Genomic DNA, 21,167 nt, shown 5'->3' on the forward strand with positions numbered 1-21,167 from the left:
TAAATCTCAGAGAAAGCTGGGTAATATTTCAAATGGAGATGCTCAGATGAGCAAACCAAAACGTGCTAACTGGAAGATTCCTTCTACAAGTTTAGACTTGGTCTTAATGCGAGAAAATTCTGATTTTGAGAAGCCAAAACGAAACCTGAGAAAAGTTTCAAGCAAGCCCACAGATCCAGTGCAGGAAAGTTCAAAAATGAGTTTGAGAAGGTTAAGCGTAACTTGAGAAAGGTTGGTAACCCTGTTGTAGAGAATTCTGCTCAGTCAGAAGTTGAATCAGAGATTGCGAAGCAGCATCCGGAAGAGGAAGCAGTTACCTCAGGCTATGGTGTTTCAGAAGACGGGATCAAAAGCTGTTCCAATGAGAAGATAAAAATGGACACAGCATTGGCCATGTCCAATGAGCCTAACGGAGTAGTTACACTTAGAATTCAGTTGGCAAGGAGGCGTCTAACATTCCTGATACTCAAGTGCCCATCAATTCGGCACCCTTGAGAGAGAATACAAGTAGATGGAAAAACAATTCTGGTGAAGAAGATGCCAAAGTACTAAAAGATCCACACGAGAGTTGTAATGATGAAAATTCTCCCCTAATAAATGGGCATTTGAGTCTTAAGGAAGATTCAATCAGAAATGAAACCAGAAAGCCGGTGGGAAATCCCCAGCTCTAGCTAAGCAGGAACCTGTGGAGGATGGTTTACAGAATAGCCCAACTCCCACTTTACCAAGTTATATGGCGGCTACTGAATCTGCCAAGGCAAAGTTGAGAGCACAAGGGTCCCCAAGGTTAGGACAAGATGGTGGTGAGAGAAGCAACCTTACCAGGCGGCATTCTCTGCCATCTTCAAATAACAGTAAAATTAGTTCGCATTCGCCAAGAACACAGAGACCAGCTCAAGCAGGAGGCAAAGTGGGACACAGGACTGACAGAGCAACAGGTTCTTCCAGAAGTGCTAATGGTACGATATATTTCTTCTTAGATAAAATGGATTGATATGTCACATATGATGATGACTTCACTTGCAAACTAGCGTTCTAAGTTTTGGAATTGCAGGGACCAGAATAAGCAAAACAGTACTAAAGTTAAACTATTGGTTTTTGTTCGTTTCGCTTTTTGCTACACAATATCCTGGTTTTCAAAACAGTACAACTCTGGTGGAAACAACCTGAAAATTAAAATCGATCTGAAATATGCTGTTTTATTTTATGTTTTCATGATTGATAGCCATAAACTAGTTTCCTCATCTCGCAGGAAAGTTAACTCAAGCAGAGTGGAGAAGGTGATTTCAAGTAATGATTTTCTTGAGTTTAACATGAGGATATGCTGAAACTTGCAGAGCTCGTGTATCTATCATGATAATTGATTAATTGTTGAACTTCACAGAACTATAGGAGAGGTGAATTTGATCGGCTTGTTTTTCCTTTTGGTGTATTTGGGCTTTTGAGGGTGATTTCTGCATTATTTGTGGTTCAAGTTTTTGAAATGCTGCAACCCGAAATTTAACTCCTTCATGCCTTTTGACTTTTGATACGACCTGGGGACTATCCATTTGCTTGGGATTAGTGTGTGATTTTTTTTAACTTGGCCTTGGGTCATCTCTCACCTGAGGACTAATCTTACTTCTTGATATCATCATTCATATGTGTAAGCCACTTTCTTGATTGTTACTTTCTCATTCTGCTACTCTTGGATTGGATCCTTGTGTCATTGTGTGAGCTTCTTGTTCTGTTGAGTCTGCAACAACCTTAGTTCGGATTTTAATCTCATGTAGTTTCTTTGAAATTTACGGGCTTTGTTCAGGTTCGACAATAACATTGTAAGTTTCAATTATCACTAAGATGCAGATTTTCCTAACAGCCACACGGACTAACTCTTGAGATTTCTTTTCTTTTGTTCTTTTAGCATGAGGCCAAAGACTAACACCTTGTTTGGATTTATAAAAAAAGAGGGGAGGGGAGGGAAAAATATTTTAATATGGACAATTTTGCTCTTATTTTATTTAAGGCGTGGGCATAATAGTCACAACATGACAAAATATAAACATAATGGTCACAACATGACAAAATATGAACATAATGGTCATAATATGACAAAATATTGCCTTTTCCCTCCAAATCCTCCCAATTTTGGAGGGGAGGTTGAGGAGGGGAGGGGAGGGGAAATTTTAAAAAATTTTCCCTCCCCTCCTAAAATTTGTGTGTTGCCAAACAAGGGAAAATGATTAAAATCCTTCCCCTCCCCTCCCCTCCCTTCCAAATCCCTCATACCAAACACACCCTAACTCTCTAAGATTCACGTTATTAGAGACCAAGGGGAAGAAGGCGACTTAAATCTGTTTGCTTTTGTTCGTTTCAACCAATTTTTCAATTAAATCGCAGTACTACTAGATTTTTTTCAATTCACCAATGATAAATGCAGGCGTTAATGTTTAATTAAAGAATTAGTTGTTCTTTGTTTTGACATGAGCAAATAATGTTAAAAAAAAAAACAGATAGAAACTACTCCATGATATATGACATTTGTATATTATAATGGGATATAAGCATGGGACTTGGTTTCATTTTCAACTGGCGTAATTAATTTTAATTTCTTGTTTTATTACTTCTCCGGTCCTTAATATAGGACCCAATTGTTGAGTTGTTTTTGGTCCTAAATATAAAACCCATTTATCATATTTATAAATTTTCTCTAAATTACCTCTATGAATACTCCCTCAACCATAATTAAGTAGAAGAGGAAGATGGGGTATTAAGAAAGATGATTATGGTATTTTAGGAAAAACGTGTCACATTTCTTATAATTAACTAAGTTACCTAACTTCCTTAATCTAATCAAATTAGTTAAATGGGTCTTATATTAAGGATCGGAGAAGTATTTCATAAGTGTAGGCTTCTCAAGGACCAACTAAACTACGACTAGGTCAAAAATTAGGCAAGAAAGAACAAAGTATATATACATATATACATACATATATATATATTTATTAATGTGATGCTAAAGTTGTTACATCAGTTTGCTTGACCATGAAGAAATCAAAACAAGCTACAATGCATATTATTTTATATATTTTTCCTCGGTTTTGGATACATTACTAAATCGATTTAGTTTATGGATGTGGTTTGGTCTTATAATACATGATGCTGTCTGCTTTGTTTTCCCCGTTTAATGTTTTCCCCACATTACCCTAGTTAATCTCACTCTTTTCATTTCTCACATTTAATACCCCCACTAGAAGAGCTGTATTTTAAGGGGAATGGCACAAATTTTTTACATAATAATAATAATAATGATAAAATAATGAACTTAGTTAATAATGTTCACGAATTAGTTAATTAGATTGTACGCCCAAGGGATATTATTTTTCTCCCAGGAAATTTCATGCTAGGTACTTGCAACGCGACTCATAAAGGTCTTAAGTCACACATTTTGGATTGTTGACCAGTGTACCATTTTTACGCGGTGGGGGTGGAGAATAGTGAAGTGGCCATCAGATTGCTTGCAGCCCAAGTAACCTCTTAGTTTTAGTACCCTGATTTCCCTTTTAAAATTCAGTTATTCTCGCTGGCCGTTACGCCAGGACACCGCCTCTCCCTGCAATGCGAGGTTCCTTTCTTTATTCCCTTTTAAAATGATAATGACGATAATAGAATAAAAGTGGGCATCGAGTTGAACCAAGTCCCACTATTCACATAGCTAATGAATAGTAAGTTACCAAAAAAAATGTACTCCTCCGGTCTTAATTATAAGACCCAATTGACTTATTTGAGGAGATTAAGGAAGTAAGTTAAGTTGGTTATTTATAATAAATAAGTGTTGTCATTCCTAAAATATCCTTGCTAATTAAGTATATTGGCTAAAACTATCATTATTAGAAGAATTATCTTGGAAAAAAATGCATAAATATAAGAGACAAAATGGATTGGGTCTTATAATTAGGACCAAATAAAAAGTCAAATTAGGTCTTATAATAAGGACAGGAGGAGTAGTAGATCATGTTACCCCAAAGAATCAGACTGATTAATATATGTAACTTCTGATTGGATTATTGTGGAGTATTATTTATAATTTGTAAGTTATAAATGATTAATGTGATTTATATAAGATTTAATATGATATATTACCTTCGGTCCTTAATATAAGATCCTGTTTGACTTTTATTTTGATCCTAAATATAAGACTCCAATCCACTTTGTCTCTCATATTTATATTTTTTTCCCAAAGTAGCTATTCTAATAATGATAGTTGTAGTCAATACACTTGATTAGTAATGATATTTTAGGAAAGACAATATCTATTTAAGATAAATAACTAACTCAACTTATTTCCTTAATCTCTTCAAATTAGTCAACTGACTCTTATAATTAGAACCGGAGATAGTATATTTTTATACATTTACTCAAAATAAGGTTTATGACTTATAAATAACATGATTTTTTTATTTTTTAAAATAGTGTGATTGGTTATAACTTGTATATTTTATATTGACTGATTTGTTCTGATGATAGAGACAGAAGGTTGTCTATGTGTTATCTAGCATTCTAACCTCGAATGGGAATATATTCTATTTCTAGGAAATTTCTTACAAGTTAAGAAAAATAAAAAAATGAGATGTTTTCACTTGAAGAATATATTTTTTTCCTTCTTATTCTTTCAACCAAAACAAGTGAATTTGTTTATAATGTACAGTTTTTACACCCACGGCATGATCTATTTATTTGTATTAATTTGATCTATATGATACTTATTTATTTGAGTTATAGAAAGTCACATACTCTAATATAAGGCTCACTAGATCTCTTTAGGTTTCGAGTTCAAGTTTAAGAGAAATCAACTTTGTAGGGAGGAAAAGCACGACCCTTGACTTAGGGGGTGTTTGGGAAACCCAAAACCATGGTTTCAGAAGCACTTTTCCGCAAAACGAGGTAATCTCCTCCACATATTTACTTCGTAATCCGTAAAAGCACTTCTGAAACCATGGTTTGGTTTCTATCCAAACACCCCCTTAATATTTAAAAAAAAAAAAGCATACACACATATCCTACTTTTTCCACTGTGCATGCGTCATTGAATTTTAAGTAATTTGCTTTTTTACTTTAACTAAATACAAATTACTCCTTTGGTCCTAACTGTAATACTTATTTTATAATGCAAATTATATTATATAACACGTCTAACTTTTTAATTAATCGGAGGAGTACCAACTCGCTGCAATTCAATGCTGAGAAAAACAATCCGCGTACCTGGAAAACCACAAAACACACACAACACACAGAAGAAAGAGACATAGAATGAGCAACCTGATTATATAATGACACCATCATAGTTGAATGAGAAGAGGGAGTAAGATAAATTACTTAAAATTGGCAATATTCATAACGTAAGCGTAAGCTGACAGTGATAAACTAATTTATTCTCAATTAAGAGAGCTCATCAACCATAAAGAAGCCGCTTTATCAGCTAATTAGCATGCATACGCACACTACTCTCTCTCTCTATATATATATGGGGAGTTGGTTTTGAAGTTGCCTCGGTATATAGTACTCTTTCGGTCCTTAATATAAGACCCATTTAACTAATTTGATTAAATCAAGAAAATTAGGTAAGTTAGTTAATTATAAGAAATATGACACGTTTTTCCTAAAATATCATAATCATATTTCTTAACACCCCATCTTTCTCTTCTACTTGATTATGGTTGAAAGAGTATCCATAGGGGTAATTTAGAGATAATTGATAAATATGAGAAATGGGTCTTATATTTAGAACCAAAACCAACTCACCAATTGGGTCCTATATTAAGGACTGGAGGAGTATGTTATTTTCAATATATTTTATTGGGATCAATAATAAAAATATTTATGTTAATTTTTTTATATTTATTATGTCAAGTTTTCTAATAACATATAACCAAGAAAAAAACTTAAATGATTAACTCTCATTAACTTTGTTTTTTTTTTTTGTAAACTCTCATTAATTTTGTTTTAAAAGTTAACAATTTTTTAATTTTACTCCATTTAACATATACACTTCTAAAAAATAATAATAATTTACACAATAATAAATGAGAGGCAAAATAGTAAATTTGTGTTAAAAGTTTAATTATATGACTTATAAAGAGGGCAATTTTTTTTTCATTTTACCTTATAATATTAATAAGGGGAGTAAATAATTAGTATATGGTATACTGTTGTGTATTTATGTGGGAGTTGGTTTTGAAGCTGTGTCTATTCTCTGTTGTATATTTATATATAGTTTTAGTAATAGTAATTAGGAAAAATAATAATAAAATACCTATTAATTTTTCCTTCTTTTTGGGTCTCTTCTGAGATAGTGCTTTGGAGTTTTCCCAAAGCCACATGACCAAATCCAAAAGGACAATGAAAACTTGATATTTGACCGTATAATTAAAAACATAGTCCTTGTCCAAGTTGTCTGACTCATGAAATAATCGATAAATTATTTTTCTTGTTTTCAAAGGGCATCTGGGCATGTAATTTGAGATTTAATTTTAATAGAAGCAATATTAAACTCTGATGTTTATTACAGATAAAAAAAAAAAACGTAAAGTTGTTCTCCCAGCTACTTTCGTATTGCGTGGTCAAATCAAACAATGCATTGATTAAACAAAAAAAAGAAAAAGCTTGCTTTAATTTGTATGAGCTAAAGTCAAGAAATGATCTCCGAAGTTTCCATGAAATTTCTTCGAAACTGTTAGGATGTGACTGGGGGTTATGTAATGGAATTGAAGTTCATTATGAAATGAAAAATATGTGTGAAAATAATTTTAAAAGCTTAATATAAAAATACAAAATAATATTTTTCCTCGGAGAATTGCATTGATTAATCTTCTTAGTTCATTTGGCCCAAAAAAAAATCTTCTCCCACTTCACTTTTTTTTTCTTTTCAGTTTTGTTAATTTTTGTCCCCATATTTCAAGTTCCTTTTTTTTTTGTGTGGCCAGAACCGAAATTTAAGTTTCAAAAGAGTAATAATTGCATGTGGGGTAAAAGAAAAATTGCAAATCAAATACATTTATTAGAGAATCCTTGATTGATAGATGTTGCGTGAGGTATTCTCCAATTACTGTTACATTTAATTGAAATTAACTCAGTACTCTGAATATGAGAAAATAGTTATGTATTCAAGGGATTGAACATGAAAAATTTGTAAACTGGAATATTGAGATTGATAATAATTGATACTAACGTTGATAAATTGATGAGAAGATCCGGAGCAATAAATATTAATATGGTATTTCATGAACAAATCAATTCCGAACGTTGTAAGCAAACGGACCATTTTAATACGAAACGCGTATATTTAAACGGCGGAAGGGCCCCAAGATTTGCTTTGGATTCGATTAGTTTAAAGTTGTTGACTTCAAACTTCCTCGATTAAAATTCTTGAACTTTAAAAAGGGGTAGCAGGAGCGGAGTGCAGGCAGAGAAGAACGAGATTGGTTCTCTTAAGCAGTTTCACAGTTACAGTACTTGATACTTGGCGGGAACTTACGAAATTCCGTTGCCTCCGGCGCGGTGTAACGGTCATCAATGGCGGATTCGCCCAGGGGCTCTTCCAGCTTTTGGACTCAGGCTAACGCTCTCCTTCGCAAAAATCTGACTTTCCAGGTTCCCCCCTCTCTCTATTCTATCTTGTTTGTAAAAGCGTGTGCGTATAATCCGCTTTTGGGATCCTTAGTAACCCCCAATTTCTCTCTCTATTCCATTTCTTAATTTTTCGCGTTGTTCTTGGGGGGTTTTAATTTTACCAGAGCATATTCAAGAAGCCAGTGATACAATGATTTTTGAAGCCGCCTTGCTGATTTTTGGGTAACACACGAGGCGAAACCAGGATTATTTCCTCTAGGATTCTTACGTAGATTTACTTAGAGTCTGATGTGTACTTCAATTTGATGGGTTTGAAGCAGAGACCTGTCATTCTTAAATTTTAACGAGTCTGGCTGATGGCCATATATATTTTTTGTGGGTTTGTCTGATAGTACGCGGATATCTTTTTTTTGCAGAAACGAAATGTAAAGACAAATATACGGCTCATCTTATTCCCATTTTTCGTCTGTGTGCTGCTTGTTATTATCCAAGCAGTAGTTGATAATGAATTGGATAAGCCAGAAAATAAGTGTGGCTGCACTTGCACTAGGAGAGATGGCGATCAGTGTCTGGAAGAAGCATGTGGGATTGAATACTCGGACACAGATCAAGTTGCAACTTGTGCAATTCCTAATCCTCCGGAATGGCCTCCATTGTTACAAGTGCCTGCTCCCCAATATCGAGCCGTACAAACCGATCTTGTTCCGTTCTCAGATTTGCCAAATGATTCTTGCAGGAGGACAGGCTCTTGCCCTGTGACTTTTCTTTTCACTGGCAATAATCAGTCTTTTGGAGAAAGTATGTGGGTGTATTTCAGTGCTTGCACTTGCGCTTTTATTTTATTATGATACTGTTAGATTTTGTTTGCTGACTCAATTGAATCATGGATTTCACTGTTTTAGATGTCTTGACCACCAGTATCTATTATTTTTACAGCTTTGTTTGGAAATATGTTTAAAAGTCCCTTTAGTGTGAACACCTCTGATATCGTGGGTAGTTTGGCAAGAAATGTCCTGGTGAGTTAGTATGTTTACTATTTATTTATTTAGAATTTGCTCGATTGAGTTTGTGTATGTGTATTTCACTTGTTCTTCCATAATCTCTCTATCTGGACATATTATCTTGCTCCTTCTGCTCATTATTATTTCATGAACATTGTTGCTGATGCAATCATCAAAATGATCCAGGGATCAGAATCAATGCCACAAACGCAAAATTTTCTTGAACCAGCTTTCCTTTCGGATCGTCCTATTTATTATCTGCAATCTCAGTGCACACAGAACTCTACATTCTCTGTTCCAATCGAGATATCAACCAATACCATCCAGCAAGGTTTGCAAATTGAAATGCTACTTTTATTCACAATTTATCATACAAGATATGATTGCAAAGAAACACGTGATTACGCAAGGCTGCTCACATACAGAGCTCCTACTATGATAATATCCTTAAAATATGAAGTTCTTACGTATTTACTAGGAAGCCAATAAATTATTTTAAGTTTTTATAATTTTCAACTGATATGGATGCATTGCTTTTTTAATTAAACCTTTCTAAATAGATTATTTTACTCTGTATGGCAAGTAAAGTAATAAACTTAATTTATGAAAGCAATTTTAACTTTTTAAGCACATCAGGAGGAGTTAATACCCAATTACTTATTGGGTTTTGCAAACACTTAGGCAATATATTTTATTAGGCACATCCAACTCCTTTCTGCACAACCCATCCCATGGTCATATGTCCTGAAGGCTATCTAAAGTTGCTGAATTTCGAATGATAATAATTAACTCGTCATGAATGATAGCTTCTCCATGGATGCTTTTAACTGTAGGCTGACCATACATTTTTCCAAATCTCTTAGTTTCTATTATTTAGATGGTTAGTTGATTTCTATGTAAAGACTATTGACATTTCATAAAACGCAACGCATGAATTGGAGAACTTTTGGAAACTTAATTATAAGATTTGCTTATTTCTCATCTTTCATACGGTCATAACTGTAACTTTCTTTGTGCATTTGAAACACTTGCTTGCTAATAAACGCTCAAAGGAAAATGCATGTGGCACATTGTTTTTCTTATGTAACAATGATGCTTTCTAGGTTAGATATGATCAAGATGCAAATATGAAAGTTTATAATTTTATTCTTAATTTCTGGCTCTAAGCAAACATCTGCTTGGAGTGCACTGATAATTTGCTATAGAATTACATTGCTTTCTAGGTTAGATATTTTGAGGGCTTGCATCTCATGTCTTAAAATCTTGTTCCCAATTTACCTTGGATCTAGAGATCAGGTGTGCTCAAGGTTTACAATTATGGCGAAATAATTCTTCTGCTGTGAACAATGAGCTATATAAAGGTTATCGGAAAGGGAACCCAGAGAGACAGATCAATGAGATAGTCGCAGGTAAGTACTTGTTATCATTCAATTTTAAATGTGGCGATAGGGGGAAGCCAATATTTATTGCAATGTTCTCTTGACAGCCTATGATTTTCTAAATTCAAGTGAGAATAGCTTCAATGTCATCACATGGTACAACTCAACGTTTAAGAATGACACGGGTTTCCAGCAAATTGCATTGGCACGAGTTCCTCCTTCAGTAAATTTGGTATGATATTGTTTTACTTGTTTCATCCTCTTGTTAGTATTCTGATACCTGATAAAAATCTATAAAGCATCAACTCCTAACATATAAGATGTTCATATGACCGAAATATGAATATAAGGCTTAAAACACAAATTTGAGTCATTAGAGGTGGAATAATTTTGAACTGAGGTATAGATACTTTCTTTTGAAATGACTTTTAAAATCATTACTATCTATCACTATCTAATTTGAATGGAAGAAGCAACTAGCAAGTAGTGATACTGACCGACACATAAAATATATTGGCAATGTCCCTTTATATTTATTTCCCTTGTTTCCCGTTCAATTTTTTTGGTTTATTGACCTGCATCTGACAAATCACGATACTGACCAACATCTAACATGTATATATACACTTGCAGGTATCAAATGCCTTCCTTCAGTTTCTGCTGGGTCCGGGTACTGAGATGTTATTTGAGTTTGTAAAGGAAATGCCAAAACCTGAGACCCCATTGAGAATTGACGTGGCTTCTCTTCTGGGTCCCCTCTTCTTTACTTGGGTCTTCCTGCAACTTTTCCCTGTATGTACATCAATCCAATAGCAGAAATGGTTTCTGATGGATAATTAATTGATCTGTGGAGTCTATGTTTATTTGCCAGTCTTCAGTTTCCTTAAGAATCCATGATCAAAAAACAATCTTATGTGGAACCTCTTTATTTATTTATTTATCTTTTCCAATATAGTCCTGATATTCTTTCTTTGCCCTATGTCTTCTTGACCTGTGAAAGTAGCCATATAGTTACTTGTTTTGGACTTTCTTTTCCTGTATGTAATGAAGTAGATAGACAATTATCTTGGAGCAGGCTTCCTCCCTGCTGGACAATTCATGTAATCAAAGTCAAGGACCAGAATTACATAAACATCTGACGTTGATATGACAAAAATGTCAGGCACTTATTCTAGCATACATAACTGTTTCAGGTGTGTAACTTCTCTTTCATTCGTGTAGGTATTTTTGACATCACTGGTGTATGAGAAGGAAAAGAAACTCAGAATAATGATGAAGATGCACGGTCTTGGCGATGGGCCATATTGGATGATATCCTATGGCTATTTTTTTTCCCTGTCAGTGCTCTATGTGCTATGCTTTGTGATATTTGGCTCCCTCATAGGTAAGGATGGTAGAATACAAGCATGTGAATTATTTTCACTTTTGACATTTTGGATTCTCTTTAATACAGCTGACTTCATTTACAGGGTTGAAATTCTTTACAACGAATGACTACAGTATCCAATTCGTTTTTATTTCATCTTGATAAACTTGCAAATTTCGTTGGTATTTCTTGTGGCCACCATGTTTTCGAATGTTAAGACAGCTACAGGTTTGGCAATTAATCCTTTTGTGTTGTTCATATTAGGCGTTCAGTGCTTCTATTCTCAGGTCTGATTACTGACATTTGTTTGTAATAATTGCAGTAATTGCATACATTGGTGTCTTTGCATCTGGGCTTTTAGGTGGCTTTCTTTTCAACTTTTTTGTTGAAGATACATCATTTCCAAGTAAGTTGGTTGGCCGAGGAACAATAGCAATTCTTTTTTGTCCTTCTGATCTTCTATATTATTGATGTGCTTTTTTTGTCATCTTTTGATGGATTCTTATACAATAGAATTAGATAGCATTTTTCTAATAGTAAATGGTGGTGCTGATGATCATAACAATATCCTTCAGAGTAACTATTTATGTTCTCGCCAGTAGATGTTTCAATCTCTTTAGCATATAGAGAAAGGAAACAACTGAATTGTCTTCAACTGGTGTCTTTTCCAATTTCCTCAACATTCTTTGTCCCGCTAGTCACGGTAAATTCATTATTTCAGTGGCTATGAACATGCCTGTCCAAATTTAGGGTGAAGAACATTGTTCTCGATTTTGCTTCCCCTTATATGATAGGCCTTCCTCATCAATATTTTTTTCCCCCATAATGAATCCTCTGGTATATTATTATCTTTTCAAAGGGAATAACTTGTGCAAATCATGTGTAGGTTTATGCTACTTGTCCAGCCTTCCCAGCCTCTCCATTTAGCTTATTGGTTCAAGTTTTTTGTGTAAACTTGTGATAACTGAAATGGAGTGAATTCTACTCTATCACTAAGTTCATCATTTTCATGTAGCTTAAAAGAATGGATTAATATGATGACCATTCTTAGAATTTGTATCCAGTATATATTAGAGATTTTGCTTGTCATCTTTATACGTGTCGTGTCTGTATTGTAAAGTCTAACCTTTCTGGCCTATTAATTGCCTGCTGTGTCTTCAGGAGGGTGGATAGTTGTTTTAGAGTTGTACCCTGGGTTTGCGTTATATCGTGGACTCTATGAGTTAGCATCATATGCCTTCGAAGCACATGCTACAGGAAACAATGCGATGCGATGGGGAGATCTGAATGATAGTGTAAATGGCATGAGAGAGGTCTTAATTATCATGGTTATTGAGTGGTTTATGGTGCTTCTTGTTGCTTATTACATTGATCAAGTATCAGGAAGTCGCAAAAGTCCTCTTTTTTTCTTGAAAAGATTTCAGAAAAAGCCTATGTCATCATTCCGGAAGCCTAGCATTCATAGGCAGGGATCAAAAGTTTTTGTTCAGATGGAGAAACCTGATGTCAGTCAAGAGGTATTTATGCATATTTCAAATACTTGTACTATATATTTTCAGTGCAAGCATTTTGACTTGCTTAGCTTCTACTCGTCACTCAACTATACCAATAATTTTACCAGATATTGATCTCAAGCACGTGTCGCCACTTTTTTTTCTTGGGTATTTTTGGTCATTCATGTTATCGTGTGACTTGCTTGCATGATGCGTTGATTTCTTCTTTTTTCCAGAGGGAAAAAGTCGAGCAGCTGCTACTTGAACCATCTGTGAATCAGGCAATTGTATGTGACAACTTAAAAAAGGTTTATCCAGCTAGGGATGGAAACCCAGAGAAATATGCAGTGAGAGGTTTATCTCTTGCTTTGCCTCAAGGGGAATGCTTTGGTATGCTGGGCCCCAACGGTGCTGGGAAGACCTCATTTATCAATATGGTCAGTTAAATTGAAGTTCTTTAAGATATATAAACAAACCTTTGGAGTAGTCTCCTGTCTTTTTTTTTTTTTTTGGGACTAATCAGGGAGCTTCCAATTTGTCAGTATCTAGAGATGAAATTTTGGATGTATATGCCCAAGGGAAAATTCTGATGGGTTCATTTCGGTTCTCTTTGAATCTCCCTTTGATGCCAAGATGTTTTAATCCTTCGGGTGGATTTGGCCATTGACAATCATTATAAATTGTATATGGTTACAGATGATTGGTCTCACGAAGCCAACCTCTGGTGCCGCATTTGTTCAAGGTCTGGACATTAGAACTCAGATGGATGAAATATATACTAGCATGGGCGTATGTCCACAGCATGAGTAAGTCGGAATTTTCCTCCAACTTTTATTCATATTTTTCTAAAATGAAAATTACATTTACTAATTTTTTTGGGTGACATTATAGCTTGCTTTGGGAAACTCTAACTGGAAGAGAGCACCTGCTCTTCTATGGCAGACTTAAAAATCTTAAAGGTTCGGCCTTAACACAAGTAAGTTCGTTTGCGATTGGTGTTTCAGAAGACTTGTTATTATAGGATTATGCAAATCAAATTTTCATGTAAATATCTTCTTTTTGCATATATGATGGTTTTGAGGAAGTGAACAGTACTTTAGCTTGTAAACTCTCAGTCATTAGTATGAATGTCCAGAGTCAAACCTTTCTCTTTGGCACTTCTCTGCCAATTAAGAACTTTTTGCTTGCATTCTGCTGCTGCAGGCAGTGGAAGAATCCCTGAAAAGTGTAAACCTTTTTCATGGAGGAGTTGCCGATAAAAAGGCTGGAAAGTACAGTGGAGGAATGAAGAGGAGGCTTAGTGTTGCAATTTCATTGATTGGAGATCCCAAAGTATGTATTGATCCCTCCTTAATCCAATCTGCTTCGACCAAACCTATGTTGGAGATGTTTCCACGTTAGGCTAAGCATTCTGTAATTGCTGGAAAATTTTTAAGGTTGTTTATATGGATGAACCAAGTACTGGATTAGACCCTGCGTCGAGAAACAATTTATGGAATGTTGTCAAGCGTGCAAAGCAGAATCGGGCAATCATACTAACCAGTATATTCCTTCTCCCTATCATTGTAATAGGATATTAGGATTGTTAATAATCATATCTGCTCATTTTCTTTACCCAAGGCTTCATAACAGCATAATAGTGATTTCTTTTTCTTATGTATTTATATTGCTTGATTTCAGCACATTCCATGGAAGAAGCAGAGGTCTTATGTGACCGAATAGGAATTTTCGTAGATGGAAGCTGGCAGTGCATGGGAAATCCAAAGGAGGTAAAACCATGAAAGTGTTATGCTTTATCAACAACATATCTAAAGACCTTCATTCTGTGGATGCTGAAAAACTTGGATGTGGTTTTTAGATGTCTCCAATAACATAGACGCAAGTAGAATAATTTAAAGAACTTGAGTCTTTGTGCCTTTGGAGTTTGGACCCTACTTCCGCTGGCAAAAGTGATTTTATTTAACTAGCTTTTGCAAACTGAAGTTGGGATAAAAGCTAATTATCATAATGTGATTTTTCTTTGCATAGGATTTTATAAAAAATCATTTTGATAGAAACTTATTTAAATGATGTATTGAAAAATCACAAGATTCAAATCTGAAAAAAAAAGGGAAAAGTCAGAAAAAGCCATTCTAGCTTTAATTTCACTTTTGGTTCAAGAACTTATTTTCTCATAAGCCATCCCAAACATCACATGTTGGGCCAAAGTGGCTTTTCGCGACAGAAAAGTCGGGTTGGCATCACGTTTCAAGCTCTAAACGTGATTTATGAACCTCTTCTGGCATTGCACTTCCCTTGATCTTTCAATACTGCTATTTTTCCTAACACTTGATATTTCAATTGTATGTGATAGCTTAAAGCAAGATATGGAGGAAGCTATGTGTTCACAATGACAACATCTATAGAACATGAGAATGAAGTGGAGGACTTGGTGCACAAGCTGTCTCCAAATGCTAGCAAGACATACCATATCTCTGGAACTCAGAAATTTGAGCTGCCGAAAGAAGAGGTCAGAATAGCAGATGTCTTCCGAGCTATTGGCTTTGCAAAGAGAAACTTCACTGTGTTTGCATGGGGTTTAACAGACACCACAATGGAAGATGTCTTCATTAAGGTTTCACGCGAGGCCCACGCATTCAACTCTTTGTCATAATCGCTACGCAAAGTGTACTGATAGAAAATTCTGAGATAGACACATAGTCAAATTATAAGAGACAGATAGGTCAAACTGATCATGAATAGAGATATACGCATGTGACACACTTTTAAGTGGATTATGTCTATTTATGATTGATTTGATCTATTCATCTTTGATATAGGTTGGGTCCACTGGAGGGACTCTTTATCTTGATATATAATGGCTTCCTGTAGGTCAAGTGCTATTATGCTTTGTTTTATAGGTTTTTTTAAGGAGAATTATAATGAGGTCCAAAGAAAGAAAATAATTACAAAATAAGTCTCAAAGTTATCATTTTTTTATTTTGGAACTTGTCATTACAAGCTACTTAGCTTGTTATCAGGATTTGATAATAATTATTTTGCTTCCCTAGGACCTCACTATAATTCTCCCTTTTTAGGTTTTTTTTTTTAAGTTGAAGTTTGTACTTATAATATGATTTTAGACTAGTTTTGTGGTAATTTTACTATATAAATAAATGATATTGCCATTAATGATAAGTTGGTGACCTCTTAAATTCCATTATTATGTTCTTGAACGCGCAGTTTTTTAAGTGAATTATAGTAGAAAAAAATTTGAGTAGTATGAGTAATATTAATATCCAATGAAAATAGTAATAGTCTTATTATAAGTGATAGTAAGTAGAAGGTCATAGACCTGATTTCAGTTATAACATCAAGCTTCTGGTATTCCTCTCTCTAATTTTTTTTTTTCCTTAAGAAAAAGTGATAGCGTTCCTAGTAATTGTACTAACTCCGATTCTTAATATAAGACCTCGTTTGACTTTTATTTTGGTTCTAAATATAAGACTTCAATCCACTTTATTTATCATATTTATCTATTTTTTTTCAAGATAATCCTTCTGATAATAGTAGTTCTAGCCAATAAACTTGATTAGCAAAGATATTTTAGAAAAAACAATACCTATTTATTATAAATAATTAATTTAACTTATTTTCTTAATCTAATCAAATAAATCAACTAAGTCTTATATTTAGGACCGGAGGTAGTAATAGCTAAGGGATGTTACACTGGCAGTGACAATGGACAGATGGTGGTAACGATATAGAGTTGACAGTGTATTAACAAATTATTTTAAAAAGAAACTTTAATTGCATGATTTATTAAGTTATTATTATGGCTTGTCCTGCTTCTCTTGGCCGGATGGAGTTATATGGTGACTACAATGTGAATATTTCTTTCTTTTTAAGTTCATGTGAACTCCCATGTAATTCTGTTAGACCCAAAAAAAAAAAAAAACAGAACTCGCATAAAATTCTAAACCGTTAGTGCTTATTCATCTAATTTTTTGGGGGAAAAAAAAAAGAATATGTGCAAACAGTGAAAAGAGAAAAAAACCTTATGATGCTACCAAGGAAACGACCGTTAATGGGATATAGGAAATATCAATGTGGAATTTATAACAGAATAAAATATTTATAAATCACAATTATATATAATGAATTATCTAAAGAAAAATGTCGGTACTTAATTCCCCTGCATCTAACTAAAGTAACAATGAGTCTCACCATATCACGTTCTTACCATGATAATTGACTCATTCACATGAACTATCATCATTTGTTGTTGTTGGTAGTGGACTAGTGGGAATGGTGGTTGTAGTGGCAACATTAAAAATCAAATTATTGCATATTGAAGAAATAATTAATACTACCTTCGCTCCAAAATATAAAAGCTAATTGACTAATTTGAGTAGATTAAAAAAGTTTTTAAGTTAGTTATTTGTAATAACTAGATGTTATTTTCTCTAAAATATTCTTGGTAATCATATGTATTAGCTAAAACTACTACTCCTCCCGTCCTTAATATAAGAGCCATTTATCTAATTTGATTAGATTAAGGAAGTTAGGTAAATTAGTTAATTATAAGAAAAGTGACATATTTTTCCTAAAACACCATAATCATCTTTCTTAATATCCCCTCTCCCTCTTCTACTTGATTATGGTTGAGGGAGTATCTATAGCGGTAATTTAGAGAAAATTGATAAATATGATAAATTGGTCTTATATTTAGGACCAAAACTAACTCAAGAATTGAGTCCTATATTAAAGACCAGAGGATTATTTGATGGAATTTTTAATATGTGAAACTGCTACAAGTATTACTTAAAAAAAAAAAAAGATAAATATGAGAGACATAGTGGATTGTAATCTTATATTTATGATCAAATTAAAAGTCAAACTAGCTCTTATATTTATATTACATTTACATTCTACCCGTGATCTTTCCCAAGCCCCAAAAAGCACAATCCATTAAGGTCAACAGAACCAAGCACTATCCATTCACTATTATGATGGGTGAAAGTTATAATCATTAATTTGCTGATTTGCATCAATCAGCAAAATTGTGGAATAAAAATATCAGGTTCTTCAAAGTTCAAACCTTGATGAGATTCCTATATACACAAGCGTAATTAGATAACGATAAGAGCCCAAAATCCTATCCGAACAGAAGTACAGTCAGAGTTAGCTAGATTCTTTTTTTTTTTTTTGGTTTCCAAAACGGTACAATCAAAATCCTTGAATAATGAAAACCAGTTATTTTTATCTTGAGCCTTCCATATATTCACGTGCTTCTGGCTTTCATTATTTGCACTGGAATATTGTTAACAGTAATTCTCTGTGACCCATTTCACCATGTCTAAACCATCGTTGGCTTTCTGCATTCTTCTGGGGCTTGTGTTTCTTTTCGGAGTTGATGCAGAAAGTGGCAAGGTGGGAATTTATGAGCTGAGGAGAGGACAGTTCCAGATCAAGTTAACAAACTATGGCGCTACAATTATGTCTTTAATGGTCCCTGATAGGCATGGTTTGTCTTTCATATAGCTTCGTCCTTGCTCCTCTTTCCATTTTTATGATAAAGATTATGTTTTGGTTTGTCGTATAATCTTCAAATGTTTTCTGTTGCGTTTGTTTCTCCAGGAAAATTGGCCAATATTGTCCTTGGCTTTGATTCAGTTGACTCGTACAAGGTATGATGAATGGGAGGGAAGATTGGGTTCAGTTTTGTCTGTGTCGAGCTTTTGAAATGGAGGGGCTTTTTAGAACATATATATTAAGATTCAGAAGGATTGTTTTCTTGGGGTTGGTTGTATGTCCTTCACTGATTTTTCTCTTCTTGTCTTTTATTTCTTTTATTTTTTATTTTTTTTGCTTTAACTAGAATTAAAACTTATCATCTTTAAGCCGATCGACCTCTGCTAGTAGCAGCAGCATCAAACTTTTGCATTCAAATTTTACTCTCTTTTAATAGGTCAATTAGCTCCATAGTAGATCGAATAATTCTGGTAAGAGAGTTGAAAAGAAATGAATTTTTCACCACCAACTAAAGTTATTTTGATTGACATGGATGTGAATGTAACTTTGGTATAAGAAATGAATTTTTCACCACCAACTACTACCTTAGTAGTTATACTAAAGTTACATTCACATCCATGTCAATCAAAATAACTTTATATTTAATTTGTGGTTTAATTTGATATGTTGCAGAATGATACAGTATACTCTGGTGCCCTTATTGGACGTGTGGCTAATAGAATTGGAGGAGCTCACTTTACTTTAAATGGCAAAACCTACCATTTGCCTGCAAATGATGGAAACAACACTCTTCACGGTATATGCTAAGCATTTAATTCCAACCAAGTTGTTATTTTTAACCCACCATCTAATATAACTTTGTTCCATGTTGACTTAATATTAGGTGGTCCCAAAGGTTTCAGCGAAGTTATATGGAACGTAACTTCCCACAAAGTAGACAGTCACATCACATTTAGCTATGTCAGTTCTGACAAAGAACAAGGTACTTTCATTCTTGGTTTACATGTAACAAAAAAAAAAAGTATTTGTCTGTCTCTCTCTGACAATATTTACAATTCCTAGGGTTTCCGGGAAAACTTAAGGTTGTTGTTACATACATGTTCTTTCAAACCAACAAGTTGATAGTGAAGATGAAAGCAAAGCCCATTGACAAAGCCACACCAGTGAATCTAGCTCAGCACGGTTACTGGAACTTGAGGGGCCATGACAGTGGAGACATTCTCTCACACACAATTCAGCTATTTGGTTCACAAATCACACCTGTCAATGAGGAACTCATTCCTACAGGTGAGATCAAGCCAGTGAAGGGAACCCCATATGACTTCCTTAAACCTAAGGAAATTGCAAGTCAAATTCATAAACTGCCTAATGGCTATGACATAAACTACGTGGTGGACGAGAATGGGAATAATTCCAAGCACTTCCGTAGAGTGGCTGTGGTAAAGGACTCAGTCTCTGGGAGGAAGATGGAACTATGGTCAAACCAACCTGGGGTACAATTCTATACCGGTAACATGTTGAAAGATGTGAAAGGCAAAGGTGGATTCATATATCACCGGTTTGGTGCTCTTTGCTTGGAAACACAAGGTTTTCCAGATTCTGTGAATCATCCAAATTTCCCATCACAAATTGTGTATCCTGGTCAGATATATAAGCACTTCATGGTTTACAGATTCACTGCTGAGTAGAACATAACTTATCTTAGTCCTCTACTTTTAGTTTGAAGGACACAAATGTTACTGATCTGTCGCAATTCTTTGTATGTGTGGTCTACTTCTGCACAAGGTCGCCTAAGATGTGTTACTTCCATTGTTCGCTATGTCTGTGCATGTGAGATGTGATTAACAGTTACGATCAAGAGGCTTTTTTAGCTGTTGAAATTAATCGACGTCAATTTCGCGTATTTGCGTTTTTTTGGGGCCTGGTGAATATGAGCAAATTTAATTTATAGATACTTTAATGTTCTTGAAATTTTGGTTAAACAGAAATTTAATGAAGAAGGAATATATACAAGAGCAGTGTTAATTGTTATCTATAGGCTTGTGGATGGCAGAGACTTAGCGAATGTATCGTGCTTATACCGAGAAAGACATTATCATTGGTATGTTATATCCTATTTAGATTTGAATAATTGTGTTATTCGTAATCACAAAAAATACGAACGAAAAATTTAATTAATCAGTCTTAAATACATTTACGATATAATGATAATGATACCATTCGAAGTATCCAATCAATATATATATATATATATAAAGCAATCAATTAACACCGGTAGAAATTTAGGATACATCCATCTTGATAAGAATTGAATATCTTTTTTTTTTTTGACCAGCATGAGAATTGAATATCCAACTATTTGCTTAAACTTTTAAAAATAATTAGAATCTAAAAAAAATCGATTTCTAATTATTTTAATAAGTTATTCTGAACAGCTTTTAAAATAATCACATCAGATAATAAGAATACAAAGATATAAGGTGATATAAATATATTGTTGGTATAAAAATTAATAAACAACAATTTAAATTTAAATAAGTCAAATAGAGTATAAGTAGATTAGATACTAAGATATGCTAAATAAATTTTTTAACCAATCAACTAGGCTCATAATTAATTTTATTTTAGAAATAAAAATATGAATGAAATGCAAATTTAAAGTAAATACCGTGTTTCTAATATTAAAAGTACATGAATTAATAAATAAAAATATGTTTTTTTATACAGAAGGAGAGGAAAAATATACGTTTATCTATCATGGTTTATATAGATGATATAGATTGATTCTTAGTACTAGAGAAAGCCT

The 21,167-nt window shown here is 34.0% G+C and overlaps 1 protein-coding gene and 2 pseudogenes across 1 annotated transcript; all 3 read left to right on the forward strand.

The window, feature by feature from the left end:
* Nucleotides 1–4: 4 nt before the first annotated feature.
* On the forward strand, nt 5–1,523 carry LOC114721735 (protein IQ-DOMAIN 31-like; annotated as a pseudogene).
* A 5,850-nt stretch (nt 1,524–7,373) lies between these two features.
* LOC114721736 (ABC transporter A family member 7-like) lies at nt 7,374–15,700 on the forward strand (annotated as a pseudogene).
* A 2,481-nt stretch (nt 15,701–18,181) lies between these two features.
* On the forward strand, nt 18,182–20,233 carry LOC114721738 (aldose 1-epimerase-like). The gene is made up of 5 exons (XM_028907583.1): nt 18,182–18,353; nt 18,467–18,516; nt 19,034–19,157; nt 19,245–19,343; nt 19,424–20,233. The coding sequence occupies exons 1-5, from the start codon at nt 18,182–18,184 to the stop codon at nt 20,047–20,049; spliced, it is 1,071 nt and encodes a 356-aa protein (XP_028763416.1). The 3' UTR covers nt 20,050–20,233.
* The last annotated feature ends 934 nt before the right edge of the window (nt 20,234–21,167 follow it).

The sequence above is a fragment of the Neltuma alba genome, unplaced genomic scaffold (genome assembly GCF_004799145.2).
Source record: "Neltuma alba isolate B1F8T4 unplaced genomic scaffold, ASM479914v2 tig00012063_pilon, whole genome shotgun sequence".
In the NCBI taxonomy this organism is placed as follows: Eukaryota; Viridiplantae; Streptophyta; class Magnoliopsida; order Fabales; family Fabaceae; genus Neltuma; species Neltuma alba.